The sequence below is a fragment of the Mesocricetus auratus genome, unplaced genomic scaffold (assembly GCF_017639785.1).
Source record: "Mesocricetus auratus isolate SY011 unplaced genomic scaffold, BCM_Maur_2.0 Super-Scaffold_4256, whole genome shotgun sequence".
NCBI lineage: Eukaryota > Metazoa > Chordata > Mammalia > Rodentia > Cricetidae > Mesocricetus > Mesocricetus auratus.
This window is the reverse complement of record NW_024429182.1, coordinates 53712801-53736103: the sequence shown is the minus strand read 5'-3', so window position 1 is coordinate 53736103 and position 23303 is coordinate 53712801. Positions and strand designations below refer to the sequence as shown.

The 23303-nt window shown below is 52.3% G+C and overlaps 2 protein-coding genes across 7 annotated transcripts; both read right to left on the bottom strand.

Annotated features, from left to right (window-relative positions):
- Positions 1-567: 567 nt before the first annotated feature.
- Positions 568-8815, bottom strand: Ssh3 (slingshot protein phosphatase 3). 3 transcript variants are annotated; one of them, XM_005064066.4, is made up of 14 exons: positions 8536-8813; positions 8031-8071; positions 7278-7512; positions 5379-5494; positions 5235-5306; positions 4971-5036; positions 4666-4854; positions 4498-4591; positions 4184-4312; positions 4024-4070; positions 3237-3383; positions 2798-2998; positions 2444-2705; positions 568-1492 (listed from the first exon to the last, which is right to left on the bottom strand). In XM_005064066.4, the coding sequence occupies exons 1-14, from the start codon at positions 8599-8601 to the stop codon at positions 1202-1204; spliced, it is 1956 nt and encodes a 651-aa protein (XP_005064123.1). In that variant the 5' UTR covers positions 8602-8813; the 3' UTR covers positions 568-1201. The 3 variants fall into 3 exon arrangements, with proteins under 3 accessions (XP_005064123.1, XP_005064124.1, XP_012972849.1); XM_005064067.4 differs by having other exon boundaries at positions 8031-8068; XM_013117395.3 differs by having other exon boundaries at positions 1349-1777; positions 8536-8815.
- Positions 8816-9815: 1000 nt separating this feature from the next.
- Positions 9816-20182, bottom strand: Ankrd13d (ankyrin repeat domain 13D). 4 transcript variants are annotated; one of them, XM_040750162.1, is made up of 15 exons: positions 19913-20180; positions 19252-19404; positions 19051-19175; positions 18339-18384; positions 18114-18257; positions 17713-17902; positions 13330-13396; positions 12908-12989; positions 12644-12705; positions 12418-12548; positions 11262-11419; positions 11039-11155; positions 10785-10948; positions 10610-10701; positions 9816-10195 (listed from the first exon to the last, which is right to left on the bottom strand). In XM_040750162.1, exons 3-15 carry the CDS (start codon positions 19138-19140, stop codon positions 9982-9984), a joined length of 1557 nt encoding a protein of 518 aa, XP_040606096.1. In that variant the 5' UTR covers positions 19141-19175; positions 19252-19404; positions 19913-20180; the 3' UTR covers positions 9816-9981. The 4 variants fall into 4 exon arrangements, with proteins under 4 accessions (XP_040606096.1, XP_005064121.1, XP_021082691.1 ...); XM_005064064.4 differs by having other exon boundaries at positions 19252-19387; positions 19913-20149; XM_021227032.2 differs by lacking the exon at positions 10610-10701 and having other exon boundaries at positions 19913-20181.
- Between the last annotated feature and the right edge of the window lie 3121 nt (positions 20183-23303).

The following is a 23303-nucleotide window of genomic DNA, read 5'->3' as shown; positions in this document are numbered from 1 at the left end:
TCTGGTTTTCTGAGACAGGGTTTCTCTGTGTAATCCTAGCTGTACTAGAACTTGCTCTGTAGACCGGGTTGGCCTCGAACTCATAGAGATCATCCTGCCTCTGCCTCCCAAGAGTTGGAATTAAAGGTGCACCCAGCTTGGAAGGTGATTCTTAGAATCCAAACATCCTCAAGAACTAGCATCAAATGTCCCAAAGGAAGTTCAGCCCTAGGACAGGCTTGGTCTTGTTCAGGTAGGCAGCAGCAATTCCTACTTCCTCCCTTTAGTTAACTCCCTTTAGATGTCTGAGCAGAACCACAAGCCTGGTGCCCCATATGGGCTAGTTTTCCTGCACCTGTTAACGGGCAGGATGACTACCATTTACCCAGGCTGAGCCCAAGAGACAAGGAGATAGCACTGGCTACCTCTTCCCCTCCCCCAACACACCACTCAACCAAAACAGGTCTGTCACAGGACACCTGAGAGACAAGAGAAGGCTGGAAGGGGTAGGAGAGGCTAAGTGTGGTGTGTAAACAGAGAAGGATCTGATTGAAAGATAGATGGCTTTGTCACCAAATGGAAAAAAACTTAATATGAAAATGTCTTTTATTTCTCAGTACAAAGCCAGATATTATATGACTATGAATATTATATGACTGGTCAGAGACCTTCAAAAACAAGAAGACTCGTTTAGCCTGGTGCCCCGTGACCCAGTGAGGGCCATGGGAGAACCCAGCAGCAGCAGAGATTCTGGTCAGCTGTGTGAGGGGCGGGCTCTGAGCCCCCTCAGAGCCTGTAGGGCTGGGGACTGAAAGTGCTATCTACCCTTGTGGCCCCTGGCACCTTGGCCTAGCTGCCCATAGGACTGTAGTAGGAGAGGTGGGAGGAGCGAGACAGAATGGCCAAAAGTTGAGGGCGAGGGGGACATGGAACAGAAAACCTGCCCTGACAATTTCTGGGTTTGATTCCATAAAGTGTTAGGGAGAGAGTGGAAAATGAAACTAGGGTGTCATTCCCCTTAAAGGCACTGTGAATGGTTCTACCCATGCACCCTGTGTAGAAAATGTCTTGAGCCCTTGACAAGTAGACATGAACTACCTGAGACCTCAGGATGCAGGAAGTGACAAAGGTCTAGGGACTGCTGGCTATAGGAGTATGCAAGCCCAGAGGTGCAAAGGCACTCGCTTATCTGAAGAGTGTCTAGGGGACAGGGTAGAAAGGCTTAGGCCCCACCCTCCTCTCTGCTGTCATCTACACTGGCCTGCCTCACCACTTTCCGGAGCCTAGGTGTAGAAGGCATACCAGCCTCCCCCTGCTCTTGCCCTTGCCCCTGCTCCTGGAAGGCCCGGGTCCTGCTGGCCACCAGGGCAGCACTATGAAGGGCAACCACCGACTGGCGAGACTTCAGGGCAGGCCAAGGCCCCCTGTGGACCCGCCGACCGCCTTTGGCTGCTGAACGCTGAGGGAAGGGATGAAGAGGCTCTTTATCTGAAGACTCATGGGAAGAGAAGACCTGGGTGGGGGAAGAAAAAGAGCCACAGGGAGCTCAGAGCCAGGAAAGGAGTAGGTGCACACATCCCGGGAAAGCAGCACCCAGCCCCTGCTCCTTGGCTGTACTTGCCTGAGTTTTCTTCTGGACCCTCGAAGCCTTCTTAGTCCACTGAGCCTGACTTCAACTACCTCCGCCTCTCACCCCTCTGCCTTCGTACATTCAATCAATCCCATGAGCCACAGCTGGAACCCTGACAGGTACCAGGGCTCTGTAGGTACCAGTATCGGGTGCCTCATAGGACACTTGCTGTTGACAATAACCCACCATTAATCCCACTCCTCCCTATTGGTCCATACCCAGCACCTGAAGTTCTGCCTGCACAGATTCCTTCTTTTGGGTCAGCCATGTGACTTCATGTCACAGGTGGGCCTGGCTTCCTCACACAAGGGCCAGCTTCCTGTCCCAGCTTGTGCCCAACAACTCTCAGCACAGAGCATGTTTGTTTGTCCACTTGTAGGTGTGTGTGAGTACACAGGTCTTCTCTGCTCGGTCTTTGCTGTGTGGCTCCTCGGCGCACAGGAGGAACTTGAGGGATGCTCTTATCTATCATCTCCAGTGCAGGCAGCTTTTCTAGCCATCAGCTGGCAGGAGAGCTCATGGCCCTGGGAAGATGCTCACTCCAAAGCTAGGAGTCAAGCCCTTAGGAAATGAACCAGTCTGTGAGGCTGACCTGCCACTGCTTAGACCCTGTGACCACTGCTCTTGCCTGACCTGGCATAAAAGGAGGAACCCAACGGTGGTCCCCATCCTCAGGTACTCAGGACAGTCTTGAGCTGCCTGGCACAGAAAGGTGTAAAGCGGTCAGTGTGGAGGAAGCAAGGATGACACCCCGCCGTGAGGGGCCTGCCAGAGCCTGCTCCCACACCCTCTTCTGCAAGGCTCCTGCAGGCAGGCTCTGCAGCCCAGACTCACCTCTGGCAGCTCTCCAGCCTCCGGGGTACTCTCTGGCTCCAGGAGACTGATGGAGCGCATAACTCCTCGGAGGTTGATGCGGGGCCTCAGCCCAAGCTCTTCTTTGGGGACTTCCTGGCTTTCCTCAGAACCTATAACCGTCACCTCCCCACTGCCTCCTGGTTCTGGTGGAAGAGGTGGCAATGGTGTAGAAACTTCAGGTGCCAGGGGCTCCTCTGGGGAGACCACACCCACTTTCTGCTCCCAGACGTGGCTCTGCCGGCTGTGAGGAGGTAGCTGTGAGTCAGCTTTGAGTGACACAGTATACACCCCCCCAGTATACACATTTTTTTCCCTTGTCCCCTCCCCCTATACCTGGCAGTCAGAATGCCCTGGTAGGTCTGTAGCTGGCGCAGGAAGCCAGGGTTGGGGCGCACGATGGGCCGGAGCTCCTGCACATGGATCAGGGCTTGCTCCAGGCTCCAGCCATACTGTTTCATGGCGTAGGCCAGCACTGTGGCAGCAGAGCGGCTGACACCCATCTTACAGTGGACGAGCACTCGAGTGCCCTGTGCTCTATGGAGGTGGGATATGGTCAGTCCATTCTCCCTCAACCCCAGTAGCCTGGAGACTGGGAAGGGGCAGGTAAGGGCTTAGGACCCAGCAGAGAAAAGAAAGTGAGACTAGAGAGGGCAATGAAGGGAACAGAACCACAGGCAAGATGAGCAGGAGGAGGGTACCAGTCTCCACTGGAAGTCTGGGCTTAGCCAGTTCTATTGGGCTGAGGTGGTGGCAGAAGCTGGGAGGAGCCAACCTGGCATGCTCAATGAAGCGGTGTGTCCCCTTCCAGTGGGGCAGCAGCTGTGCTGATTCCTCATCCCAGACACGCACGTTGTGATAGGTGAAGCGCTCAGGGAAGAAGTTGTCAATCTCCCGGGCCATGTTCAGGATGTGGCTAACCCTGTACCAGAGGGTCCAAAACCAGACTGATGTGGCAAAGGAACCAAGCCCACTGGTCATTTCTGTTTGGTTCTTGGTTCCAAGTCAGGGGGGGCAACACTTGGAGAGGGAAAAGAACTGAACCAGCCATTCGCTGACTGACTGACCTTGGGCACAGTGTTTTACTCTGTTGGGGATGAGTTTTGCTCATGAGGAGTCAACACTAACCCTTGTCCACCATTCAGACTGCAGTTAGCTTTCAAGCTAAGCTCAGGTTAAGCGGCTCTCAGCTACAGCAGGTCTCCCAGCCCACACTGGGAGATGGCAGGTTACTTTCAGAAGTGGTAACCACATCCCTACTAGAAGAAGGCATTTTCATATGCCTGAAGAGGTGGCCAGGTGGGCAGGAACCTCTTCTGCTTGGTAAGTGCCCACCATCACCCCGTGTCTCAGAGACTCCATCTCTGCACCTTCGTGTGTGCTTAGTGGGGCAGACGGCCATGCTATTGAGGCCTCAGCACTTAAGTGAGTGCAACATCCCCAGGACTGGGTAAAAGCAGAAATAGCAGTGCTGGAGGTGATCTAAGGTTCCAGAAACTGGCCAGGCTACCCCACAGGAGGCTGAGAGAATGACGGGCAGTCCTGAGGCTGGGGAAGCCTACCTGTTTCTCTGAAGTTCCTCCAGATTGGCAGCATTCCACTCGGAGCCCTGTGGAGTGGGAGCAGAAGAGCACTGGGCTCCTGTGGCTGGCCTCTAGTTACAGGACCTGTCACAGCAGCTGCATGGGTGATCTGTCCCCACCTCCAGCAGCCTGCACTCACCAAGTAGAGGTGGGGGAAGATGCGGGAGGCCCGGTCTTGCTGGGCCATGAGCAGCAACATCTGGTTGTCAATAAAGTCACGGTACTGCTGAAGAGGGCATCCCAGACGCAGCTCCAGGGCCTGGCGGATCTATGGGCATGGTGCAAGGGAAGGGAGTTTAGGTCCCTGTACCTGTGAAGCCTCTGAAGATGGCACCCTGTCCCATCTACACAGAGCTAAAGTCAGGGATTGGGGAATGCCTCAGGGCTGGAGGAAAGTAAGGGGAGAAAGGCCCCAAAGAAAGGTGAGTCTGGTGGCCCAGCCACTCTGCCCACCTCTTTGGAAGTAACACTCTCTAGGTCACTGGTATCCAACACCTGCCATAACTCAGCCAGGATCGCCTGTTCCATCTGCTCTTGCTCCGAGGCCCTGGTAGTGATCCTTCAGTAAGAGGCCATCCCTTCACTGTGGTACCACCCGCTCTCCCCGCCCCCAGCACTGACTGTCCAGGCTCAGCAATAGGTGGTCGGAGGGACTCCAGGTCAGACATGGCCATCCACTCATTGAGGCAACCCTGGTCAGAGTTCAGTTTCTCCTGGTAGTGCATGGCCCAGACAAGGGCACTGCCACCAGGCACAAGGCTGCTGCCTAGAGCCGCCTCACATGCCTGGTGCAATACCTGCAGCGTGGCCCTGGGACAAGAAAGACAGGCTAAGACTCTCACCATCTTACTTGGTTCCCTCTCCTGGGCCTGGAGGCCACCTCCCAAGAAGAGGTTGGCCCAAGGCTAGACTGCTGCAGCACTTACCACATGGTCTGGATGGAGACTGGCTTGAAGATTCGGCTCTGACCACCAGAAGTCACACTGAAGCCCCTGCAGGAAGGAGACCCAGGGAGGGTAGAACCAAATACCAGGCTCTCAGAGAACCTGGTCATTTGTCAGACTGGGGAAGGCTGAGGCCTAGAGTTAGGTGACTTTCCCAAGATCATACAGTAAAAAAAGGGTAAGCCTCAGTTGTAGTTCCACTGTTCCTCAGTTCCTGCTCCCCCTGCCCCCCATGCCACCTCTTACCCATCGCCGTCCAGGTACACCTGGGCATCACTCCAGAGGGGCAAGACCAGGCCCAGGGTGCAACTGTGGGAGCTGACAGAACAGGAGAGCCATTGTCCCTCGGCATCTCACATCTGTGCCCAAACCTCTTCTCGCTGCTCCTACCTGCTGTCAGGAAAGTCCACCCCCAGAAGGATGGTCTCCTGACTCAGACACTCTCCTGTGGACACTACCAGCAGGTAACGGAGTCGTGGGGGCCGGGCTGCTTCCAGCTGGGCTGCCTGGGAAAATGGAAGAAGCCCGGAATCATAGGAACCCTGGCTCTACTTCTTCACTCCCACATAGATGCACCTTGTGCCTGGCTACCCCGTTCCCCCCAACTCCCAGACAGAAAATCAGTGGCTACTTGAGAACACAGCAATGCTCAAATTTTGAAATTTATGGCTCAACAAACTTTTTAAAAGCCTCAAATGGAGAGTGTAAGAAAAGGAGAGGAGAGCCTGGTGTTGGTGGCGCACGTCTTTAATTCCAACACTCGGGAGGCAGAGGCAGGTCTGGTCTACAAAGTGAGTTCCAGGACAGCCAGCGCTGTTACACAGAGAGCTTTGTTTTGAAACCCCACCTCCTCACCCCCCAATATGAGGGGAGGGTAGCATTGTTAGAGGCAGCCTCATTTTTGTTTCTGCCTAGCAAAGAGGTTTTATCTTTTTTTTTTTTTTTTTTTTTTTTTTTTTTTTGGTTTTTTGAGGCAGGGTTTCTCTGTGGCTTTTGGAGGCTGTCCTGGAACTCGCTCTTGTAGACCAGGCTGGTCTTGAACTCACACACAGAGATCACCTGCCTCTGCCTCCCGTGTGCTGGGATTAAAGGCATGCTCCACCATCGCCCAGCGAGGTTTTATCTTTTTTTTTAATTATTTTATTTGTAAGGATGCTTTGTCTGCATGTATTGCACACCACATGCATGCCTGGTACCCAGAGATTCAAGAAGAGTGTCCGCTATCCTGGGACTGGAGTTAGGGATGGTTGTGAGCTACCATGTGGGTGCTGAGAATTGAACCTGATTTCTCTGGAAGAGCAATCAGAGCTCTCAAGCCCTGGGCCATCCCTCCATTCTTGCAAGGAGGTTTTTTAAAAACCCTGCCACTCGCCAATATTTTATTTAAGATATGCCTTCTACCAAAGGAATGTAGGGCCTCAAACATGCTAGAAGGATTTTTTTTTTGATTTTTCGAGACAGGGTTTCTCTGTATTGTTTTGGAGGCTGTCCTGGAACTCACTCTGTAGGCCAGGCTGGCCTCGAACTCACAGAGATCCGCCTGCCTCTGCCTCCTGAGTGCTGGGATTAAAGGCGTGTGCCACCAACACACAGCTGGATTTTATCTTATTACAGGTTAGAACAGTACTTCTGGGGACTAGAGGGATGGCTTAGTGGTTAAGAGCACTGGCTGCTCTAGAGGGCTGGAGCTCAATTCCTAGTGTCCACGTGGCAGGTCACACCTGTCTGTCACTGCAGTTCCAGGGCTTCTGACACTTCACACAGACACACATGCAGGCAAAACACCAAAGAACATAGAAACAAATAAACAAAAGAACATCATTCCTGTTCTAAACCCAGCTCTCCCGGCTTTGCCTGCATCTTGTTTTTCATGCTTTGCTGCCAACAGCAAGTGTCTGCCTCCACACTCTCTCAGGAGCTGGCTCTTAGGCTCCAGTAGACCCCAGCCCTCTGTGGGTGCTGTGTGCCTGGCTGGCACACTAGCTGCCAACATGCTTCACAAGCCCTGGGAGTATGAGTCCATCTCTGGGCAACTCACGAGTATCAGCAGGGGCCTCCTGTGGATTAACAGAAACCTCCCTCATGTAACCCCCCATCTTGACTCACACATGACAAACCTCCTTGTCTTTTCACAGCCCTCTGGAGACAGACATGACCTTGCCCTGCTAAGATGCCTCTAGCTGAAGTTGCAGAGTTCTCGGGGATTGGGCAATCCCCCTCCAACTGCCTAGGTGCCCCCTAGTCTCACAGCATTGCTCCTCAATAGACAAACTCTGCAAGGCCCCTTACCAGGCGGATGTCATCCTGTGGCCTCAGCAGCTCCACCATGAGGTGCAGGTGCTGCCTCTGTACTTGCTTCCAGGGACTCTGGAATTCTTGCCCGTTGTTGTCGGTCTGGTCCTCAGGGGGCTGCTTCTCACCCAAGGGGTCCTCCACTGCCTCAGAGTCAGCCTCAGCTGCATCATCACCATCTCCTCCATCCTGAAGTCCCAGGACAGCTCCTCGGAGCACTGCAAAACTCTGCCTAGCAGAGTGACAGGGAAATGGTTCTGGCCATGGGTTTTCAAACTTTAGCAGGGGGACTGCTGAAATGGATTGCTGGCCTGTTCTCCTGAGTCAGCTCTCCTGGAGCCTGGAGTGAGGCACAGTTTGGATTTTTAACCAGGACCCTGATAATGGTCAGCGGGCCAGCCAGCCTTGGGTTCACATCTGGGGATGTGTCCCTTTTCTGGGTGGGCTTAGGTGCTCCAAACTTGTCTAGGCACCTATACGTCTTCAGGTCCCATCCTGCCCCTGGACCTGTGATCACTGGCCTGAGCCAAGGTCCAGGTAATGTGTGAAATAATCCACTGACCAGGGCCAAGGTAACCCCTCTGGTTCTTCCACAAGCCTGTTCCACCCACAGCACCTGGCTCCCACTTAAGTATGAGTTTATCACAATACTTCAATGAATCCTTGGTCTAGGCAAGACACCTGGAATCCACAATAGCACCGGCCAGGCCACAGGCTAAAAGGAAGCATGCATCCGGAGAAGGGACTCACCTGCGCTGGAGCCGGCTTCGGCGCCTGACTACTCGGTCCTGCTGAGAAAGCAGCCCGGGGACAAAGTGAAAGATCAGCCCCCAGGACAGGAAGCACTCAAAACCCTCTCCTCCTCTGCCCTCAGGGGAATGCTAGGTGGAAAAACAAAACGAAACAAAAAACCCCAAAAAACAAACAAACAAAAACTCCTCCTCTCTCCGAAGCCGCTCACCTCCACAGGCCCCAGGGGAGTCCCTGCCTATGTCTGGGCAGCCGGGCGGCTAGGGCATGGGGTTGCAGAGTGTGGGAGGGATCTAGGCCTCTGCACATTGGGTTGGCTCTCAGAACTTCGCATCTACCTAGGTCGAGCTCCCGGGAGCCTCAGGACCTCCCAAGTGCCCTGGAACGTGAGACTCTAGGTCCCTCTCCACCTACTCCCAGGCCGGCTGTCAGGGGCAGGGTGTGCTTGCTCCCTCAGGCCCAGCTGGCAGCCGACTGCGAAAGGGTAGGACCAAGCTAAACTCACCGTGGATTCCACAGGCGTGGAGTGGCCACTAGCCGGCGGCGAGCGATTCACTGTGACCAGAGCCATACGGCCAGGCCCGAGTCACCTGGACAAGAGCCCGGCGCGACCCCTCCCACAGCCCTACGATCAGTCCCTGCCTTCGCAGGACCAGGAAGAAGAGATTGGAGTCACTAGGGCTTGGCACCTCCTCGGGAGCGGCCCTTAAAGGGCCCGACTCGTGCCCAGCCCGGCCTCACAGAGCTCGCACCGAGTGACCGCGGCCCCACCCCTCCAATCTCCGCTCAGATCGCCCCGCCCCATCCACGCTGGAGGCGGGGTTGAGGGTGGGGTCTAGGGAGGGGCTCAGGTGAGGGGCCCAGAGTTCACTTTCTCCCCCCCCCGGTTTTGGTCGCTATTCCACAGAAGGTACCCAGCCCTCTTTGTTACATGTAGTAAAATCACCTGAGTAGCTATGGACCTCCACTGGTTTACGCTCAGGCTTCTGAGAAGGAAGGAGCAGGGACAACAGATCTTTTGTTTTGTGTTTTTCTTTTCTTTTTTTTTTTTTTTTGAGACAGGGTCTCACTATGTTTCTCTGACATGACTGCAATTCACTTTGTGGACCAGGCTGGCCTGGAACTCGCTTAAATCCATCAGTGTCTGCCTCTCAAATGCTGGGATTAAAGATTTCTGACCATGCCTGGAGCGACTGGACTTAAATCTACCATCCTGTTCCAAACTTGTTCTCCTTTTGGCGTGGCCTTCTTTCCTCCATTCTGAGGAAATCTAGGAGACCAGGAAGCTTCTGAGGAAATGAATTTGGGTCTTACCAACAGCCTACAAAGCCCATAGGCATATCAGGTCCATTCCAGCAGTGAACAGGTCAGGGCTGAGCCTCTCCCACAGCTACTGCACACGGGAGTGAGGGTATGGCTTACTCAGTCACTCTGGCAGAAGCTATTTAAATCTGGGTAGAAACTTATGCCTAAGCTGCAGGGATGAGGGAAGGAGCTTTCTCCAGTGGGTAGAATAGGAAACCCCCGGCCTTTCTCTCCCCCAACAGGAACATGGGCTAGGTTCTGGGGAGACCAAGCCGGGCGGCAGGCACCTGGGATTGGGATAGGTGAGGTAGCACTTAGGGGAATTTCAGAATCCCCTGAGCACCTGCTCTGTGAGGGGATGGCCTTCTTGTACAGCTGTAGAAATAGAGGATCCAAAGCTAGAGCTGAGGTAACCACCTTTCAATAGTCCCTCCATCCAATATCCCCTTGGTTCCAGCCCATGGAAGACAGTAAGCCTACTGCTGATGGTCTCTTTATTTCCATCCTGGCCTCTCCCAGCCTACTTCCAGGACCCTAGACCCCAAGCTCAGCAGCAGACAGTTTATAAATAAATAAATAAATAAATAAATAAACAAAAACCAGGCAGCAGGAATGACCCTGGAGAGCCTCTCCAGGGCCAGACCACTCAGTGCTCTGTAAGTGACAGCTGCAGGATCCGCTGTAAGTCTTCTTCCTCCTGCTGACCGCGTCGCTCCTGCTCCTCCTGCTCCCTTGAAGACAACTCCAGAGCCAGGCGAAGCTGCTCCTCGAAGCTTGGGGGTGCAGGGGATAGAGGTGTCCTCTGAGGAGATTCTGAATCCCTGGACTCTGTGGATAGCTGTAGGCTTTCCTGGAGGGCCCTTCAGGGCAAGGGTTGAGGGAAGAACAGACCAATGAGAAGTCTTGGAGAGGCCAAGAGCATGGAATTATGCCGGGCGGTGGTAGCGCACGCCTTTAATCCCAGCACTCGGGAGGCAGAGGCAGGCGGATCTCTTTGAGTTCGAGGCCAGGCTGGACCGACAGCCTCCAAAACAATACAGAGAAACCCTGTCTCGTAAAACCAAAAAAAAAAAAAAAAAAAAAAAAAAAAAGCATGGAATTGTGAGGGACAGGATGTCAGGGAGAGAAACAAGCAAAACTCCTTTGGCCCACCCTGCTCCTTGTGGTGAGCAGCATTCATTCCACCTTGTGAAGGTGTGGAGCCCTCAGATCAGAACTGCCTGCTTCCCCTCCCACAGTCAGCCAAGCACCGGCACAGTTCTTGGGGGACTCACTGCTCCAGCTGAAGCTGCTCTTCAAACACCGTGATTTGGGGAGGAGGGAGAATGCCAGGCCGTGTGTTGGTCAGGGCTTCCCACACAGTCACCTGCAGCAGCAGCCAGAGCCCAGAGGTGTCACCTCAGGCCTGTGGCTGCAGAGGTCATGACCCACCTTCCCCTTGCATCCCACCTGCTCTGCCTCTGTGCCCGCCTCAAGCAGGCTCTGCTGGATGGCAAACTGCAGCAGGTCATCATCCTCATCTCGAAGGGGCTCGCTGCGTTCAGCACCCAGCACACTGTACCCCTCAGGTACCTCGAACACAGTGGGGTCCACCTCACATGGAAAAGGGCTTCCTGGGCAGGGAAACAGAGGCGTCACATTCAGTCCCAAGGCTGATCAGACAGCTGTACAGTCACCTGGCTCTCCTGTTGCTATAGCCATACCTGGAGCAGAAAAGGCAGGACTGGCAGCTGGGACCCACACTGAGCTCACAGGCTCATCACAGCCACACAGGTTACTGAAGGTGATTCTGGCGTTGAGCACGTGGAAGAGGGGAATCTCTGAGAGGAGAGGAGCCAGGTTTGAGCTGCTTGCCCCCTGCAGTAACCCCAAGCCCGAGGAGAGCGTCATGCCCAAGTTCTGGTTGCCCCTTGGTTGCCTTCTCACCAATCTTGACAGGGAAGCCTGGTGGGAGGCGTAGAGTGATGAAATCCCGAAGTTTGGCAAAATGAGCATTGCTGATGGCCATCAGGTCAATGATGGGTGTCACCTGGTCACCCAAGGACAGTGGGTGCTCCTCACTTAGCCACAGTGTTGCCTTGAACCTATCCGGCCGACCAGAGGAAGCGGGTCAGCGACTTCTGATGTCTCATCCTTTCTAGTCACCTGCTTGTGGTACCCTTCTCCCCATTCAGCTCCTATTGACTCAGCCCCTGGCCCATCTGGTGATGATGGCTTTGTGCCAATCTTTTGATCTGCATGAGGAGGGGCAGGAGCCAGCCTGTGGGCTTATCTCTGGGCCTTGTCCACAGCCTGGTCTTTTTTTTTTTTTTTTTTTTTTTTTTTTTATATTAATATTTTTTTTATTTTCCATTTTAAATTTAGATAAGAAACAAGGTTGCTTCACAAGTCAGTACGAGGTCCCTCTCCCTTTCCCTCCCCTCCTCCTGTGCCCACCCCCCCACACAGCCTGGTCTTTGTCCAAAGCTGGTCAGCACTGTGCACTGGACACTCAAACACAAAAGCACCATCTTCAACCAGTGTCTGAGCAGACACGTGAGGCTGCACGGAGTAATTCTGGTTGACTGTTTTTCTGAAGAAAACAGACTCCCAGAAGGGAAGATTATTTCCTTGTGACATAAACCACTGGACAGCTATGGGCCCTCCCCACTCTGTCATGCTCTGGTCCCTGGCACATGCTCACTGAGTTGATCAAGAAAACAAGCCAGGAATGGTGTAATCCCACCACTTGGACAGATTTGAGTTGGAGGCCAGCCTGAGCTACATAATGAGCTACATGCCAGGGCTACAAAGTAGGACCCTCTCTAGCCCAAAACAGACAAACAAGCAAATACATTGGTGATGTCTCTCTGATCAGGACAAGCTAAGGAGCAAAGGTTTGGCCAACTCCATGGGCCCACGTACATGCTAGTTTAGACCATGGCTAAGAAAGACATGGCTCCCACCCTCTGGAGTTGGTCCTGAGAAAAACCTACCAGGTGAGCAGATCCCTCACAATGATGCACTCACTCCATGTATGACAGGACTCTGCCACTGCTCAAGGTCTTCTGGTGGGATTCCCCAAACTGCCCCCAAACCTCACCTCTGGACTTTGCTGGACATCTCAATGGGGCGGCCAATGTTTCTTGATTCCAGGCTGAAGCTTGGGTCAAAGTACTCCTCGGGGGAAATTGCTGTGGGGTTGGTGGGGCTGGCGGCCTGCTGCACTGGAGCCTGAGTAGACCCCAGGGCAGGACTTAGCCCTTAGGATGAACAGAAAGTGCCCCATCCACCCAGTCTTGACCCAACCGTTCCCCAGTCAAGCTCACCCCACTGTGGGAGGAGTGCTGCTGAGCCATCCCCAGGAAGGACTGGAACGGAGTCTTCCCCCCTGACAAGAAGTAGTGGGGACCATGAGGGAACTTTGGGCAACTCCGCAGCCTGTGTCCTACCATTCTCTGCCTGGCACTCTCCTGGTGGGTGGGAGAGGATTCTGGAAGGAAGAGGGAGGCCTCCCACCCTGCCTGGGCTTGTTGAGCCCTGGCCCCAGGCCACAGGATGACTGGGCAGCAGGCAGTCGCACCTGGGTTTACCTTTGCTCCTTAGCTTGTCCTGATCAGAGAGATGCTCGGTTCTGGTACGTGTCACCAGCTCCACATTGGTGGCGCTGTACACCTGAGGATGGGGGGACATGAGGGACTCAGGGTTCAGAATCTGTTCTTCAGATGCAGCCTCACCAGCCCAGGACCAAGCTGTCCTGTTCCCAGAGACCCACAGGAGAGCAGGGGGCAGGGTCTGAATCCCAGGAGTCACAAAATATAAACCAACCATTATTTCAGCTCAGAGCCTAGGGAGGAGTCAGCAGGGGCCATAGAAAGTCACTTTGGTTGATTAGGCTTCTGGCAGCCAAAAAACAATTCCACCTCTCCCTCCAAAGCATGGAGGGGGTGAAGGAGCTCACCCCCAGGTCCCACAAGGCTATCCCCAAGGCCCCTGGCCCAGCAGCCCCTCTTGCCTTGGCCTCGTAGCCACTAACGGTCTCCATCTTCTCCGACCGCCATCCCCAGATACCACATTTGTTCCTGCAACAGACCAGACAAGAACAGTGAGGACACGTACCCTCTCCTGCCCCGGACACAACAAAAGCCCCTTCACCTAGCTGGTGGTCCTGACTACTCAACTGCTAAGGTTCTTGGCCCACAGTGACTCATGGAGGGGCCTGGACAGCTAGAAGATTTGCACAAGGGCCAAGGACCAGGGATGCAAAAGTAATTATTTTATTAGGTATGATAATGTGTTGGGGCTCAGTTAAAGGCTGTGTATGAATGCAGAAGCATTTATTATTGAGATGGTAAGATATCTGGGATGATGGTTTGTTTCTTCTTGTTTGAGACAGGGTCTTTTTTTTTTTTTTGTCTTTTTTGTTTTGTTTTGTCTTTTTTGTTTTGTTTTTCGAGACAGAGTTTCTCTGTGGCTTTGGAGCCTGTCCTGGTAGACCAGGCTGGTCTCGAACTCACAGAGATCCGCCTGCCTCTGCCTCCCTAGTGCTGGGATTAAAGGTATGCGCCACCAATGCCTGGCTTTTTATCTTTTTTTAAAATTTAAATTAGAAACAAGCTTGCTTACCAGGCGTTGGTGGCATATGCCTTTAATCCCAGCACTCGGGAGGCAGAGGCAGGCGGATCTCTGTGAGTTTGAGGAAGGGCTGGACGACAGCCTCCAAAACAATAGAGAAACCCTGTCTCGTAAAACAAAACAAAAAAAAAAAGAAAGAAAGAAACAAGCTTGTTTGACATGCCAATCCCACTCCCTCACCCTTCCCCCCTCCCCCACATCCCCCAACCCCCACCCCATCCCCCCTCCACTCCCCAGGGAGGATGAGGCCCTCCATGGGGAATCTTCCAAGTTGAGACAGGCTGTCCTGGAACTCACTCTTTAGACCAGGCTGGTCTTGAACTCACATAGATCCACCTGCCTCTAGCTCCTGCGTGTGCACACATACACACAAAAATATAACAATAGTCATTTAGATGGAATGGGCAAATTCCTTGTGAGGCCCAAACTGCTGAAATTGACATAAGAAGAAATACTATAAATAAGGTGGCCATGGCAAGGGAGGAGATAATTCTTTTTCTCTTCACCATCATCTGCCAGAGAAAAAGCACAGGATTGAATGGCTTCACCGTGGAATTCTACCAACCATTTAAAGAATTAGTGTCAGGTATTTACCAACTCTTCTACAAAATGATGATGAGGTTAATAGTTTTCAACTCATACTATCAAATTTTGCCAACGTATCAAAACCAGACAAAGACATGAAAAGGAGACTGCAAACTCTGGCATAGCTCAGAGTGCTTGCGCGGTGCACATGGAAGCCCAGGGTTCGAACACCAGCACAGAAGAAGACAGAGAACAAACAAGCAGTAAGGGAGGCAAGGAGGCTGGTTACAGAACAATATTTCGTTCAAACATATAAACAAAATCCTCAGCATTATTAGCCAACAAAATCTAACAAAAAGCCAGGCGGTGGTGACAGCATTCGGGGCAGAGACAGGTAGATCTCTGTGAGGTCAAGACCAGCCCTGGTCTACAGAGTGTGTTCCAGGACAGGTTCCAAAGCTATGGAAAAACCCTGTCTCAAAAAATAAATTAAATAAATAATCAACCAACCCCCCCCAAAGAAAACACTCAACAAATTAGAAATAGAAGGAAACTTCTTCATTTGATAAAGAGTATTCCCAAAACCTCATAATTACATTAGATGATGATGAGACTGATTTTATTTTCAGGCTGAGACATCGAGGCTTTTGCCACTTTTAATTAACACTATACTGGAAGTCCTAGTTGGAAAACACAGGCAAACAAAAGAAATGAAGACATTTACATTGAAAAAAAAACATGAAAAACTGTAATTATAGATACAATTTTTTATCATTAAAGTATTGGGTCTGGATAGATGGCTCAGTGATAAGGGCACTTCCTGCTCTACTACAGGACCAGAATTTGAAGCCGGTACCCATAACAGTCAGCTCACACATGCCTGTTACTTCAGCTCCAAGGGATCTGATATCTCCTTCAGGCCTCCTCAGGCAGTGTACACACATGGTACACACACATATATGCGAAGAAACACTCATACAAATAAAGTCTTTTTTTTTTTTTTTGGTTTTTCGAGACAGGGTTTCTCTGTATTGTTTTGGAGGCTGTTGGTCTAGCCTGGCCTCGAACTCACAGAGATCCGCCTGCCTCTGCCTCCCGAGTGCTGGGATTAAAGGCGTGCGCCACCAACGCCTGGCCAGAATTGTATTTTTATATTCACAATGAACAAAGCCCAACTTTAAAGATGAGGGACTGGAGAGACGGCTTAGTGGTTATAAGCACACATTGCTCTTCCAGAGGACCCAGGTTCCATTCCCAGCACCACATGGTAGCTCACAACCATCCCTAATTGCAGTTCCAGGGGACCAGTACCCTCCTCTGACCTCCATGGGTACTTAGGCACATATGTGGTACACATACGTACATGTAGTCGAAATGCTCTCACATTAAATAAAACACATAGATCTAATTTTTAAACACTAATAAAATTATATTACAATCTGAGCAGGTGTAGTGTGGTGTGCACCTATGAGCCCCAGGTACTTAGGAGACTGAGGCAAGAAGATCAATTGTGTTTCACCCTCAGTGCCCACGCTGGACAGCTCACAGATTTCTGAATTTGAAGCCAGCTTGGTCTACAGAGTGAGTTCCAGGACAGCTAGGGCTACACAGAGAAACCTGACTCAAAAAGAATAAGAAAGTAATGAAGAGTTACATGCTGCAGCTTGGATGGGCTTTAAAAACATCATAAAGTAAAAGAAATCAGTGCACAAAATGCAATATATGTTCAAATTCCATTCATGTGCAAATAGTGAGAGTAGATTACTGGATACCTGGGGCTGAGTGACGAGAGATTGCAGCTAGAGTTACTTTTTATTCTATTTATTTATTATGTATACAATGTTCTGCCTGCACCAGATCTCATAGGTGGTTGTGAACCACCATGTGATTGCCAGAAATTGAACTCAGGACTTCTGGAAGAGCAGCCAGTGCTCTTAATCTCTGAGCCATCTCTCCAGCCTGAGTTACTTTTTTTTTTAAATTTATTTTATTTCATGTACATTGGTGTTTTGCCTGCATGTATATCTGCATGAGGGTGTTGGATCCCCTGGAACTGGAGTTACAGACAGTTGTAAGCTGCATGTGGGTGCTGGAAATTGGACCTGGGTCCTCTGGAAGAGCAGTCAGTGCTCTTAACCACTGAGCCATCTCCCCAGCCCTGAGTTACTTCTTGAGATAATAAAAACTTTAAAAGATTGACTGTGGCCGGGCGTTGGTGGTGCACGCCTTTAATCCCAGCACTTGGGAGGCAGAGGCAGGCGGATCTCTGTGAGTTCGAGGCCAGCCTGGTCTGCAAAGTGAGTTTCAGGACAGCCTCCAAAGCCACAGAGAAAACCTGTCTCAAAAAACCAAAAAAAAAAAAAGATTGACTGTGGTAATGGCATATGTTTATTAATAAAAACTATAGTAGTCCCTGTACCCCAATCTAAGCAACTTCTCGTGAAGGGATCAGTTTCCCATGGGTGTGAGGAATCTTAAGGATAGTTCTGCTTTTATTAAGGGTGGTTTACACTGGCTGTGGTAACACATGCCTATAATCCCAGTACTCAGGATTTGAGGTAGGAGGGTCTCTAGTTCAAGACCAGCCTGGGCTACACAGTGAAACCCTAACTTTTAAGAAATGTGTGTTTCGGGCTGGAGAGACGGCTCAGAGGTTAAGAGCACTGACTGCTCTCCCAGGGGTCCTGAGTTCAATTCCCAGCAACCACATGGTGGCCCACAACCATCTACAATTCAATCCGGTGTCCTCTTCTGGCATATAGGCAGAACACTGTATATGTAATAAATAAATAAATCTTTAAAAAAAAAAAAAAGAAATGTGTGTTTCGCCGGGCGTTGGTGGCGCACGCCTTTAATCCCAGCACTTGGGAGGCAGAGGCAGGCGGATCTCTGTGAGTTTGAGGCCAGCCTGGTCTACAAAGTGAGTTCCAGGACAGCCCCCAAAGCCACAGAGAAACCTTGTCTGGAAAAACCAAAAAAAAAAAAAAAAAAAGAAATGTGTGTTTCAGCCAGGCAGTGGTGGTGCACATCTTTAAGGCCAGCACTCAGGAGGCAGAGGCAGGAGGATCTCTGTGAGTTCAAGGCCAGCCGGGTCTACAGAGTGAGGTCCAGGACAGCCAAAGACATACAGAGAAACCCTGTCTGGAAAAACCAGTAGATAAATACATAAATTAATTAAAAAATGTGTTTCTCTGTCTCTCCTCCATCCCCACCCATGGTGAGCCAGGCCCCAACTGACCTCTCAAAGGCCACATTTCGCGTGTCCAGGCGGGTGGAGACAATAGGAGAGGTGAGACGGCTGGCCACATGTTCCTCACTGGGCCGCATGGCGGCCAGCAGAGCCTCTGGTTCCTGCAGAGTTGGGCCTAGTGTCTCTGTGTGCACCACCTGCCGGTCATGGTCCACTTCCATCACCAAGGCTCCTGCCTCTGTCAGCCACAGGGAGTCACAGGAGGGGAACACATCAGTGCCAGGCCCCACCAGTGAGCTACCTGCTGCTAAGTAGATATGCCCTCAGCCCCTGGATCACCCTCTACCCTTGGCTTCAGTCTCCACGTCCAGAAAGTGAAGACAGAAGGTCACAGCAGAATCTAAGGGTGCCAGCACACATGTCCCCGCAGCAAGTGCCCCAGAGCTCACCCTGACCTCTGAAGATGAAGCTCCTTCGGCCACGCTGCCAAGTCATGTGCTCAAAGCCCAAGAGACTAGTGTCCACCCGCAGGCTCTCACCCCGCTTCCACACACGGTACACATCGCTCGGGCACATCTTGGATACAAGGGGTACTGCAAGGAGTCTCAAAGTCATTGGGAATCTTCCCCAAATAGCCCGCTCCAAAGCTTAACAGTCAATTGTTCCCAACTCACCCCAGCTGGTGAACTCCCACTTCATTTCCACGTAGAAATCAGGGGCCTGAGAGACATCAAAACTGCCTGTTAGGGACTATGGCCTGGTGTCATAGGCTAGCAGGCCTTGGGGCTGGCTCACTGTCTACCATTACTCTTTGGGAGCCTACAAACTGTGCTGCCCAGCTATACTCCCACTCCAATCAAATCCTGCTAAGGAGAGGGCCCAAGTAGACCCTAAAATGATCTACACATAAAGAAGCTATAAGCGCTGGTGGTCTAGGGCCAGTCAACATGACCCATAGGCCACTATGGGGCCTCCAAGGGGCTCTGTCTTATCTGTGTCTCTGAGTCCTTATCTGTAAAGGGGACACAAGGACCCTGCCAGGCACAGCTGTGCTTTTGTCCCAGGGTCCAGGCCATCTCTACCCAGTCACCCTCTGGAAATTTACCTTCTCTAGGAGGCCTAAGGCCTATCATTATGTCCCAGAGATTCCTGGCATCAGTAACCCTTAGTGCTGGTGAATGTTTTCCTTCCAAAGACCCAGTCTCATGGAACTGGAATCCTCTATTTCTTGCATCCTTTGGCACAGGTAAAGGCATAGATGGTAGGAAAACATACTGCACAGCCTAGGCACTTACTCTTCAAATGCCAGGCCTGTCACAGGGACCAGGGTGGCCCATGCTATGATACCCCACTTCCTTACTGATCGCTTCTTGTACCCTACCATACCTGACGGAGTTTGTTGAGTAGTTCTGGAATGCCAGCCAACCTCTGTGTGGCCCTCTGGAAGTCCCGATACTGGAGTACCAACTGCACCATCTCAGGGTCTCCGGTGCTGACTGCCTCCTGCAGGACTGGAAACAAAGCCCTCTTAGTGACCAGGCTTGACCACTCCACCCCATCCATACCCACCTCTGCCCTGCATAGTACCTGCCCAGCCCTGGTGGCTCTCTCTGCCCACGTTGGCATTATGTCGAAGGAGGACTCTCACAGACTCCAGGTTCCCCAAGGACACAGCCAGCTGCAGGGGGGTCCGCCCTCGAGGATCCTCCTGTTCGATGTCGTGCTGAGGGAGATGGGACACTCAACACAAGGAAAGAGAGAGCCAAAGCAAGGAGGTCACTGGATTGAAAAGAGCTAGAGTTACTATGGGAATAAGCGAGAGTAACCGGGTCAGTGACAAGACAGAGGGTGGCCTATGTGGGCTGGAGGGGGCCGGGGTAAAGGGGGGCAGTGAGAGCCAACGGCAAAGGTCTCCACATTTCTCCTGAGTTGGAGGCCTAGCGGCAGGGTCTAGTGAGGGATGTCAAAAGTATGGATTGGCTTGAGGACCAAGAGCAAGGTTCTTGTCCTCAATTTAGCTTAGAGATGGAGGGTGAATACGGAGCTTAATGCAATACGAAGTGGGCAGAGAGCAGAGCTAGGCCCAGCACAGGAAAATGCAGCTAAAGGGCAGGTGACCTGGGCTTCAGACAGGGCTGAACTAAGGAATCAGGATGCAGTTGCAGAGCAGAGCACGGGCAAGTGGGCTGCAGGATGGATTCCGCACCTCGGCAGGGGGACCAACCGGATCCACTGCGGGAGGCCTCACCTGGTGGCTGTGCAACGCGGCCTCCAGTTCGCGGTGCCGGTTCGCCCAGACTAGCCGGTGCAGCGGGAAGGTGGGGCCCAAGCCGGCCATGCTGGGCCTCAGCGCCGCATCCCGAGTGTATGACCCAGCCCTTCTTGGCCTGCGTCTGGCACTGCCCCGGTGCCTTCGCTCCGAGCCGCACCTCAGCTGCAACTGGCCACAGCCCCGCGGACCCCCTTAGCAGCAGCCGCAGCAGCAACAGCGAGGGCGGCAGGGAGGGCGGGGCGAGGGATGGGGGCGGGGCTACACGGGGGCAGGGCGTGGCTTCAGACTCCGCGCCCCCTCGCCTCCCGCAGCCATGGCAACCATTGCAGGCCTGAGCGCTGGGGGCGGGCGGAGATGGGGGGGGTGTTGTCCAGTCTCCAGGACAACCACACGTGCCCCTGGAACAGCCGGAATCTAGTTTCGAACCCGCCAGGGTTGGTAGAGGGCGTTCCGGAGGGCGGGGCTTAGCTGTATCTACCCGTGCCCGCAGGGGGCGCCCCATGCCCCGGGCAGACCCCCTTCCTAGCGGTCTGGAGAGGGAAGGGCTGGGAGGGGAGCGGGGAGGCTTGGTGGAGCCGGGATTGGGCTCCAAGACCTACATATGTAGCGGGCCCAGACCCTTGCCCATACCATGTGTCCTTCCACCCAACCCACTCCTGGTTTTCACCGGCACCGACTGGCCTTTTGTGTGCGGGTGAGATGCTAAGTTTTGACTTCATCCCTGCCAGGCAAGGCGCTTAGTTTCTGGACATGAATACCCAGTAGCAGCCTCTTAACGCTGATCATTCAAAACCTCTTTCCCAAGGGTCTGCCTGATGCCTGGAAGAATCACACCATGAGCGGGGGAGCCCTCCAACAACACTGGAGTCAGGAATAGGAATGCTGGGGTTGGAGAACACAGGCTTTCTTGGTGGGAAATTGGCCATGGCATGCACTGCCACCACGTGGGTCCCTTTTGCAGAAGCGCATTTTACTGTCAATAGGGAAGGAAGGAGAGTTTCAAAAGAAGGCCACCACTTCCACCCACACAGGAACTAGGGTGCAAGGCAGTCATCTTAGTTTCGGCCCCTGGTTCTCTTCAGTCCTATTATGAGTTCTCTGGTCCTGGTCTTAAAAAGACTGTAAGCCACTTCCCAAAACCGACCCACTGGTCTGTTTCTCCATTTAAAAAATTTACATTTGATTAACTATCCACTCATTGAACTCCAGTTGTCAGGCTGGGCAGCAAGTGCCTTTATCAGATGAGCCATTTTGCTGGCCCTGTCTCCCTATGTGTTAACAGTGTGATGACCATCAACTGAGGCTCCCTTCCTGTTCTAGGGTGTCCTTAGTCCTGCAGCCTGATTGCCATCTTTACTCCCTTTCTCCCTGTAATCAGGTGGCTTATGGCTCTCTGGGATCTATGGTGCAGTCAGGTCATCCGTGATGTCTGGACTTAGGGAGGAACTCAAAGCCTTTGAATGTCCAGAGCTCTACGGTTAGGCTCTGCTGGCCTCTGCTTTTGTCAGGACTGTCCTGTCCCCCCCTCCTCTCCACTCTGAACCTTGAGCATTTCTCCACCAGCCCTTATTTCTCTGACAGTGACCCTCTTTTCCCAGCTTGACACCCATGGAGGCCTCTCCTGGCTGACAGCTTATCTGTTCATTCTCCTACTGACACCCTGATGTTACCTCTAGAACATCTCTGGTCGTAGGTACTCCATGTTGCCCCTTAGGGTGTCAAAAGACAAATCCAAATGCCTTTACTTTCTCCCAAGCCACCTGTGCTCTGGGCTATCTTACCTTTTTGTTGTTTTTTGTTTTTGTTTTTTGAGACAGGGTTTCCCAGTAGCCATGGAGTCAGTCCTGGAACTCGCTCTGAAGACCAGGCTGGTCTTGAAAGAACAGAGATCCACCTGCTTCTGTCCCTGTGAGTGCTGGTTGGTCTTTTGAGACAGGGTCTCGTTATGTAGCTTTGGCTGGCCTGGAACTTACTATATAGACCAGACTGGACTCAAACTCACATTCATCTGCCTCTGCCACCCAAGTGCTGGGATTAAAGGGGTGTGTCACCATACCCAGCTCTACCTTACCTCTTGAATAACATCATGGCCTTCCTAATATGCTTCAGGTTTGACCACCTACTTCTCATCCTTAAGCTTGGCTTGGCCTATTAACTGCTCAGCCATTTTCTCCTCTCTGGCCTCTTTCACTGTCACCATTACAAGATCATCTTCCCTGGATAAAAGCAATGATCCTATCGCCTTACTTCTTGCAGTGCCCAACTATTTGTTTTAGAGTTAGTTCTCATGAACTCAGCCTGCCCGGAAACTTGAGAACTTGCCAGACGTGAAAGCATGTGTAATCCCAGTATGTGTGAAGTGGAAGCAGGAGATGAGGAAGGAGTTCAAGGCCATGTGCGGCCATACAGTGAGTTCGAGACTAGCCACTGCTAACCACCCAGAGCCAAGCAAGTTCAGCCTCTCAGTTTGTTCATATCTTCAAGCTGCAGTCACTGAGTATTCTGGGCCTGTGCTGAGTTAAGGCTGGCCTTTCAGGGTCCCAAGGCCTGGTTTCTTCCTTTGTATTTTGCTGACTGAGACACTCATAAGTGCCTGACCCTTCCTGGTCTTAGAAACATTTCCACCAAAGACCACTCCAATGCTGGAGGCCCAGCTCAAAGGCCATTTCATCCAAGACCACACAGTATCTTCCCTAGAACTATCTCCTCCTCTGTGCACCCCATCCCGGCATCAGACAGGGTGGGGCGGGGGTGCTTCCTGTTCTGTCACTAGTTCCAAAGACCCGGAGCAAGGACACACGAGAAAGAAGTTCATTCTCAGGAGACAGGATTGATGTTGGGGCACCCCTCAAGCCCAGTGACCCCAACAGAGGTTGCACATTGAGGCCACAAGACAGGCCAATGCCAGACACAGCCAAAGGGCCAGAAGTTGCAGTATGATGAGAAGAACGTGTGCTGAGAGGGAGTGGGGATTGACACAGTGATTGACATGCAGGGGGAACTTATAAGGTCATTATGTCCCCAGCCATTCCAAACATGGCAGCTGATATGGACCACTGGCCACTCCATGGGTTTATTTGGGAGGTGGGCAGAAGAATCTACCCCTCCAGGGTGGGAAAGATGGGTTACTAAGATCCTCCCATCTCAGGCCCCAGACAGAAGTGACTGAAAAGTGGTCACCAGGTACAAAGAGTCAGACAGTGAGGAGTCAGGCACCATTTTTTATAAAAACGCATATTCTCATTTTCCACTCTTGAAAATCACATTCAAAAATCGTCAAAGAAACGCCCTGGGAGTGAGTAGACGGGGTGGGGCAGGGCTGGGGGGTGGGGGGTGCTGGCCCAGCCCCAGGGGGGAGAGGGCACGA